This window comes from Phoenix dactylifera, chromosome 1 (assembly GCF_009389715.1).
Source record: "Phoenix dactylifera cultivar Barhee BC4 chromosome 1, palm_55x_up_171113_PBpolish2nd_filt_p, whole genome shotgun sequence".
Taxonomy (NCBI): domain Eukaryota; kingdom Viridiplantae; phylum Streptophyta; class Magnoliopsida; order Arecales; family Arecaceae; genus Phoenix; species Phoenix dactylifera.
Genome location: NC_052392.1, coordinates 25,502,510 through 25,512,020, shown reverse-complemented (window position 1 = coordinate 25,512,020; position 9,511 = coordinate 25,502,510). Strand labels below are relative to the sequence as shown.

At 39.6% G+C, this 9,511-nt stretch overlaps 1 protein-coding gene across 1 annotated transcript; it reads right to left on the bottom strand.

Annotated features, from left to right (window-relative positions):
* Positions 1–2,377: 2,377 nt before the first annotated feature.
* On the bottom strand, positions 2,378–7,784 carry LOC120112002 (putative disease resistance protein RGA3). The gene is given in 5 exon segments (XM_039130577.1): positions 2,378–2,968; positions 4,163–6,994; positions 6,997–7,039; positions 7,041–7,115; positions 7,117–7,784. Coding segments are annotated over 4 exon segments (1,344 nt in total). The 5' UTR covers positions 7,456–7,784; the 3' UTR covers positions 2,378–2,968; positions 4,163–6,107.
* Between the last annotated feature and the right edge of the window lie 1,727 nt (positions 7,785–9,511).

Genomic DNA, 9,511 nt, shown 5'->3' with positions numbered 1-9,511 from the left:
CTCAGAGTGTTATGGTCGAGTGAGGGGTTATGGCGTTGGAGTTACCCCCGTTCAGTTGCCTGCAGTGGGCATGTATACAAGAAATGCTGGAGAAGGTAGTAACACTGCAGAAGTTAGTAGACTTCGGGCAACAATTGAAGATATAAAGGATCGCCATCAGGTAGAGTTGGCGGAGCTGAAGTAGAACCAACAAGCTTTGTAATCTCAGCTTGAGCGTATTTCATCTATGTTACAACGATTTCTTCCTCCTCAGGTAAATAACTATATATATTTGATGACTTTACATAATTATCACTTATTTTGCACGAGTTAATGATTTTCATATTCCTAACTTCTAAAGTTTCTCTTTTTTTGTAGATTCATGATACTTCAACAGCTCGTAGAGATGATGATGGTGCTAAATCCAGTCCCTGATACTTTTTAGACTTTTATTTAAGGAGTTTTATATGTATCTTTCTTATATTTTTCAAAGTACATTATAATTCTAAACTTATTATGTAAATTTAATCATATATGGCAATATGAATGTTTCGAATGATCTGAATGTTTGTGTTGATATAAATGTAATGCAGGTTCATATTGCTATAATGTGATTTATGATATGCATTTTTTTCTAATATTTTTTTTAAAAAAATTCCACTCCCGATGCTTTAAAGCATCGTTAAAAAAGAGCTTTGGCACGGGCTGGCATGCTTTTGCTGATGCTTTCATGCATCGGTAAAAAGCCTCAGCTGGAATGCTTTCGCTGATGCTTTTAAAGCGTCGGTAAAAACACTCAGCTGGAATGTTTTCGCCGATGCTTTTAAAGCATCGGTAAAAAACCCCCACCGACGCTTATAAACGTCGGCAAAAATCCCCTATACTATGCCGGCACGCCCAAGTAGTATTTTATGCCGACGCATTTTTGCGTCAGCAAAACAATGTACGCTGACGCTTTAATAAGCGTAATAAGCGTAGATAAATTCTTGGTTTTGTCGACTCTTTCTTTTAACATCGGCAAAAACTTTTTCCACTCAGGTATCGCCACGCTTTTGCGACGCTTTCTCTAGCATCGGTTGGAGTTTTACCGACGCTAATAAGCGTCGGTAAAGGTTATAAAAAATGCCAGCAAAAGATACTATTCCTGTAGTGTATAAAAAGAGAAAGAGAAATCGTCTCTTTACATTTCTCTTTAATATGGAATGCATGAGAAATAATTAGAGACATGTTCATTGAAATTTAATAGAGGAGAGAGAAATAAAGATAAAAATTAAATCTTATCTACTCAAAAAAATCAAGTTATTTGGGTGTCTAAAATAAGGATTCTATTTTAAGTAGGTTTTGTTTAGTTATATATTAATTACAAGACTATTTCTAAAACATCAAAATTTTAATTAAATATATAATTAATAAACCAATAGTCTATATTTATTTGATTATTTTTTATAATTATGTTTAAGACGTAATTAAGCAATCAATTTACATGTATTTCTTATGGTAAATATTTGAACTATTCATGACCAATTGTACTTGGATTCAAGCTTTTGACCCAATTCAAGTATGAATCATACTTAGGTTTGCTAATCCTTCATCCGGACCAGCCCTACTTGCAGCCTTGCCTACATATAGAGATACACGTCGATGAAAAGATAACAAGTTCAACTTCATCTATCATCACTGATGTTTTGTAGTTCTATTTGGAGTCTTTTCTTGAGAAAAGAAGGATGAACCAAGTTTCACATGCTTCATTAAGGAAATGAAGATGCTGGAGCACATATGAAAGGGCAAGCAGACGTAAGGAGGGAGTTAATATAGGAAAGAAGGAAGTGTGTATAGGTTGGAAGAAAACATGAGCGTCGAAGGGATCAAATGCACCCAGAATGAAGCAACCACAACTTAATGATTTTGAGCTTGTTTCATGAAGATTATGTTGGTGCGTTCCATTGAAATAAATCTAACAAACAACTAGAATCAACGTATTCCCTATATCTTTCTTGTTTGCTGGTGATTTTATTTCCTTTCATGAGTTCATAGGGGTCAAAAGTAAGCACGATTGGTCTGAATGTTGCAAGCAGGAAAGATTGTCTTCAGGATTTAGTGGGTGAATGGGCATCATCGTTCTAAAGTAACAAGCCATGGAAGAAATAGTCATCTGAAACAAAATAGTCATGCATTTTATTGACCTCTTGGTCTCTGGAGAGAAATGCCAAGTGAAGCATCATATAGATATCCTTGGTCCATAAGAATGCATTTTCCATCAAGTTGATAAGACCTATCCAGATAAATCATGCATTCCTACCAGTAGGATTCTACAAATAGGCAAATAGCTAGAAGCAATTACATACCTAGTAATAGATAAAAATTTCCATGAGCAAACAAAAATAAATTAGGAAAGATGTTGAGGGCCGAATGGACTTAAATATATATTAAAAACTGATAAAAATTGCTATAGCTTAATTCTTTTTGTAGATGATATGTTCCCAACATAGTAATTAGGGCCTTACAAAGCAATTGAACTTTGAAACTTTCCATATGAAAATAGTTTCAGCAGATATGATTGCAAAATGCTTGTTTAACACCTTTTGTAGATGCTGGGCCACCCAAATTTTTGCTCTAGCGGTTGCCTTTCACAAGGGTGTTGAGGATTGCATGACAGAACTGATTTTCCTTCTTGTTGACCGCCCTTCTTCCCAGACGCCAGCAATTTGGTGACACCACTCTATAGAAGCATCACTATATTTGCTACGAGAGTCATAAAGACACACAATTAAGCAAAATGAATCAGTAGAGAACCTCATTCACAAAACCAAATGGGATTAGATGGCATCTAGCGACATTCTTTTGTAAATGCGAATGAAAATGTTGAGAATCAAGGGATAAAAAACATATAGGGGATTGTGCTCACTGCCCAAGAAGCCATCTTTCAATCATACCTTCCTTGACTCTTCAAATCCTCGAATGTCTATTTCTCCAAGTGCACTTTGAGTTCCTTCAAGCATCATTATGATCAGAAATATATAGAATTTAGCTTAATTTGTGGAAACCAGATTTCTGATGTACATTGTAGAAATATCAAACATAAATAGAATATTTAGTAAGACACCAGCAATAACTTTTTTCATTACAGTTTCCAGCTTTATGATGTATCGATACAATACAATATTCCTCAATCTCATAACAAAATATGTCAGTAACAATCAAAATGATCTCCAAACATGTGCCGAGGAATTTTGACATTCAGATGCATGCACATATTTATATGTAATTCATTTCAATATGCTTATTAATGTAATTGGCTGCATATACATTTGTCGAAGGAATGAAGTTTTTCTCCCTATTTTTGGCTCGTATTTGATTTGTTTTCTCGTTGTGTTTCAAGTCCTAAGAGTCTTTTCGAGAAATTAATTGAAGGAAATTGATACATTTTGATAAAGGAATTAGTCTTAGGATCAATATTGTGGAAGCTATGAATATAACCCCTTACATTTTAGGTATGATTTCTACTTCGAAAACCACCTATAGTTATAAGATTGCTACTTTAGCTCTTTGATATTCTCATACTATAGCTTTATAGAAGGAATAAACATTGGTAATGAGGAAAATTTTGTGAGATATATATATATATATATATATATATATATAGATAGATAGATATATATATATATATACATATATATATATATATATATATATATTTATTTATGTGTGTATGTATATATGCATATGTATATATGTGTGTATCTGTGTGTACGTGTATATGTACGCACACGTGTGGGTGCGTGCGTTTGTGTATGTGTCTATTATTTTTGTTTCTTTATCATTCATAAGGACTTGCGATCCGCTACTTGTACGCCACACAAGTCTCCAACTATCATATATTTCTCCAAAGTGCAGCTGATGCTTTAAAAAATGCATATCTATATATTCAGAGAAAAGAAAAACGCATCTGTTCCATAGCATAACTATCTGAAATAGTTTAAAATGCTGTCACATTAATCCAAACATATTTGTGGGATAAGCTGGGTTTCCAATCATCTGTTCAGTACAAATCACACATTATACCATAAAAGAAATAGCCTATGTAAATGGCCTAATCATCTAAAATTATTATAGTTAACCATGCCTACGGATTGCAAAATATACATTATATAGGAGAGAGAGGTAATGGGATGGTAGTGAATACTCAGATGGGAGAGAAACAGTCCAAGCAAGAGCTTCTGCAGAAGGATGGTGATTGTTCCCTTGCGCTGCTCTCCTATTTCAGCAGCTGGCAAGCGGGACACGAGATGCCGATACTCTCCTCTTTGGCATCGTCTCTCTAGGTCGGGGCAACCCTTGATGATCAGTCTTCTGAGGCTGGGGATTCGCTGTTGTAGGGCTCTTGGTAACGTTGTCAATAGAGGGCAGTTCTTGATGTACAAGGACCAAAGAGCAGTGAACCCTTCCATCCCTTCCGACCAAGATGTTAGACTGGAGCAATCCAAAAATATTAGATTCTCAAGAGCAGGGAGGTGTCCCAGCTGGTTTGTCAAGTCCTTCATCTTGGGGCAGCGAGCGATTTGCAATGATTTGAGAGATTCGGGTAACTTGGGCAACTCCATCAGGTTTTCGCAGTCATCAATACATACTGATTTCAGGTGCGGTGCGAGTCCTCGTTCCACTGATGTTGATGATGGGCCAGTCAGATTTCGACACTTGCAAACAGAAAACCACTTCAGGAAAATTAAGCCTCGAAGCTCCTCCTCTGGCCAGAATTCGAGAGCATCGCAATTTTCGATGTTTAAGTATCGGAGAGAAGTAAGGTTTGTCCAAATTTCCAACGGTGATGATGACAGCTGCCTTGAGAATAACCAATTACAGTTGTCCAAGAACAATCCTCGAAGAATTGAGCCGAAACCCCTCATCTCCAGCAGCGGCCTCAGCTCTTCGCCGCCAATGATTTCCAAGTCCTCCAGAGAGTTCATGTGCTTTAATGATGATATAGTTGCCTGTGGAAAGGATGGTGACTGCGTCCCGCCGCTGGTGTTTGCACTGGAGGTCTCGATAGTGAAGGAGGATAATGTGGTAAGGCTAAGGACAGACTCCAATGGTATCTTGCTATTTCCTTTTATTGTCAAATGGCGGAGAGATGGAAGCACGGGCATGGAAGTCAGGTTTGGGCAATCTATGATTTCATCCTGACAAGTAAAAGAAAACAGGGTGGGGGTGCTGGGTCTCCGCCTTCCTCTTCCGACCAACTCTTTAAGCTCTGCATTTTTCGTAGCTCTAGAACCTTCAGCGAAGGGAACGATTGCATTGTACCCTCACTTCCACTGCTTTGAAGGTGCTTGATTGAGTCCATTCTAGTCAAGGGCAGGACCTCAAGACGAGGCAGCTGCCATAGTGGTGGGAGATGCTCACATCGTCTGCAGTGTCCTAGATAAATCGCAACCAGATTGCGGAGCAAATCAAGACGGTCCATCATCCACATAGGAAAGCATAAACCTGCATACCGCCATACTACCAGCTTTTTCAAGCCACTGTGAGGTCAAGAGCTGCCAACACCTTCTCAGCATTTTCTGTCTCTTCATCAAGAGAATGATCTTCTGCCTTTCTCGAATCAAGAGGATGATCTTCTGCCTCGTCATTATTCCACTCTGAATCTCCCCAACATAATGCTAATGACTGTAGATTTTGTTTGGACTCTAGATTAGCCTCTCTAGCATCTTCCATGCCCCTCACTTTCTCCAGGTTGTAGAGCTCTAGTTGGCCACCAAGATTCAGGCCCTTCAGCTCCCTTATGCCCCTCTCATCATCGTCACTACGATGTACTTTGTCAAGGTCTTCAGGGAACTTAATTGCCCATACCTGCTGGCATGTGCTTCAAAGTGGGGCATCTATTTATATATAGGTGCCTGAGGCTTCTCATATTTCTCATTGCTTCTGGTAGTTTACATAACATCCGGCAGGACTCTAGTTTGAGGATCTGTAGATTGAAAAGCTCGCATATGGCTTCAGGAAGTTCTGCAATATCATTCCGAAAGATCTCAAGGTATCTTAGATGTTTCAAATATCTTATTTTAACTGGTAATTCTATAGAATTTGTGTACTGCAAGCTTAATACTTTCAGGGACCTGGCCTTTGACAAATCAGCAGTCCATATATCGTGGTAAGTTTTTATCTACCAAGAGTGTGAAGATGTTCGGGAATTTATTTAGAATTTTACCAATGTCTAATTGGCGAGGGCCAGATACAAACAAATGACGGATATTATTAGGTAATTCTTCCAAATGACTAGATTTCAATAACTGAGAACAATCGCTCCCCATGATAGATTTTGCAAGGTCATGCATCATGTCATGCATCATGTATTTTGCTCTTCTTTTATATCCATATATAATTTTTTCATCGCTTTGCGCAGGCTCCTGAACGAATGATCTCCCAACCAGTTCCTCAAATATCTCCTCACCCGTAGCTTCCAACTCCTTTCTTCCTTCAGACGGAACGAATCCATTAGCTATCCACAGTTGGATCAACATACCTTTTTCCATCTCATAATCCTTGGGGTATATGGAGCAGAAGGCAAAGCATTGCTTCAAATGTGGAGGCAAGTGATTGTAGCTCAACCTCAAAACAGGTAAGATCCCATCCTCACCAACCTTCGTATCCCAAATCTCACTTCTCATTACATCCAACCAATCCTTTTCTTCTTTTTTGGTGCGCATCAAACTCCCCAGGGTCTTTACTGCTAGTCTGCTAAAGGGAAGTCCCTTACACTTGTTCACAATCTTCTTGCCAATTTCAATCAGCTCTGGACGTTCTTCTGCTTCTGTTACAAATGCTCTTTTGCTAAACAAAGTCCAAGAATCATCCTCAGATAGCGGCCGTAAAAGATGAGAGGTTGATGCGCCCATGATTCGCGAGACCTGGTCACTGCGGGTAGTAACAAGAATTGCACTACCATCTCCACCAGTTCCCAATAAATTTTTTAACTCATCCCACTTCTCTGAATCCTGATTCCAAACGTCGTCCATTAAAGTAGATATCTTTTCCCACTCAGCACTTCTCGAAGGCTGAGCTGCCAATAAATCCATGTCTGGCAGATCACACTTTTCCTTTTTAGCTGAAGCTATGATGAATTTAACCAGCTCTGGAACATGAAAACTCTTCAGACACGCAGACCCATATGTGCATTTGGAAATGGTTCTTCACCCTCTGGTCTCCGTAGACCAGTTGAGCAAGGGTGGTCTTGCCCATTCCTCCCATGCCATGTATGGAATGGACAGTGACGTTCTCATTCTCACGCTGATTGAGCAGCAAGTTCACAATTTTTTCTTTATCTTCTTGTCTACCGATGACTTCTGATTCAACAACAAAGGAGTGGGTTTGTGGTCTGTCCTCGGTGCGTGGCTGTGGATTTTCTCTAAACGCAAACTTAGCACCCTCTGCTTCAAGTCCATCTATCCTCTCTACAATATCTTTTAACTTCTTCCCCATATTTAACCGAAACAGAAATGGGTTATGAAGTGAAAAGAAATCGAGTACCTTGTTTGCAGTATCATCCTGGATTTTTGCCTGGCACCGCAGACCTTCATAATGGAACTCACCCAGTATGTCATCCGCTTCATAAGCTGCTTTCTTGAGTGCTTCCAACCACTTTTTGACTGCTTTATCCTTGACTTGCCTCTCCTCTGCATCCCCAAGCACAGACTGGATGGCGAGCACTTGTCTCCCAAGCTTGTCCCGCTTTTCGTCGACGCCACAAATCGATGCCGAACTGTTGAAGGGATATGGCCCCCCAATTTATCCCCCAAACTTGTCATCAAAGGCGATCGAGAAGTTATTTCAGCCATGGTCTCTCTCTAGGAATGAAGAGTTTCTCCTGCCCTCTCTTTCACTTGATCTCTAATGTTTCTTTGAGAGTTATCACTCCTGGCCAATCTAGTGATCGGTGAAGGGAATCCCAAAATCAAGGCTGCTTCTCCACCACTCATTTAGTTTGAATCCATATCCTATCCGAACAGCCCATGTGAAGAACACCTTAATGCAATAATGCAGTGCTTGCCAAAGAATTGAACAGGACAAGTACCCTGAACCATGGACCACGCTCCGAACAAAAACACTTGCCATATCCGCATTGGTAGAAAACTAATCTGAGTTGTAGAATATCAAATGCTTCCACAAATAGCCCGATTCATCTCAGCTCAAATTTTGAGTGGTGCCCCAAGAAGTTCGTCCTGTCAATATGGCGCAATGCTTGGCACCTCATGATTGAACCCTGAAAGCATAGAGGTGACGCTAGATGTCCCATTGGTGAATTAGTTAATGTTTTTACAAATAAGCATTACAAGAACATGAGTCGCATAATTGATTTAGTGTTGTAGATGTAGGTAGATACCTATGACCGAATAAAAAATTAAGATAGTTGTGCCATATAATTGGTGGAATTTTAAATTACATGGTTGGGAGAGTGGATATGACCTAACTTAACCGCACCCAGTAGTAACGCTATCACATTGCTTACGGGAAAAGCATTCTATTCCTATTTGGAGTCAATGGTCAAAGCTGAATACCGTTATCCAAGGGTAAGTGACTGAACTCCCTCTTGAAGCAGCAGTAACAAATTTAAAAAGCATACTTTATCGACCCTTACATTGAGCATGCATTCTCTTGTTTTGTTTGCAAGGTGATGAAATCCATGGATGAACTGGGGTTTCCAATCAGCATAGTAACAACAGTCCTATTTTTCGTTATATAAACAATGTTTTTCTTATGCTGGAAAGCTTATTTTGCGATTCATAAAAGCAGGAATCTCTTGTTATAAAGTAAAGAATGAAAACAATCACACCTAATTATTTATATAAAAAGATGTTTAGGAAATGCATTCATCGGCCTGATTCAAAGATAGATCAAGGTTGCAGAATGAATTACGCAAATGACCTGATTCAAAGATAGATCAAAGTTGCAAAATGAATATCTAAGCATTTGATATGATCATCAAGGTCTAAAACACCTATAAACAAAAATACTATGCGACTCGAAGGCCCCATGCCTATGGATCAAGTTTTTCTAAATTACTAATTCTAATGGCGCCATGTGACATTCTAATTTTGTCATATAAGTCAGAGGCATAGTGCAATACCTCGCCGGAGGCGGACCTCGATCGATCATTGCTTCAGGCTGGTCGGTCGACGCCGGAGAAGAGAGAGGAAGAGAAAGATCTTGGACGGATGCGAAGCTCGATTGAGGCTTGAGGGTTGGGTCGTCGGCGTCGGAGAGGAAGGAGGAGGAGAAGATCCTCGGGCAGAGGCAAAGCTAAAAACTAGAAATAGAGTGCGTAGATCACAAATTAAAGAAGGAAAAAACACCCACAAAACACATGAAGAAGAGGAGGAGGAGGAGGGAGAACAAGCGAGAAGGAGGAGAGGAGGGAGGAGGAGAAAAATACCTTAGGTGGAGGGGGTTTAGGGGTCGGTCGGTCAGTGCTGGAGAGGAGGGAGAAGGAGAGGAGGTTGGGATCGGTCGGTTGGTGCCGGAGAGGAGAAAACGAGGC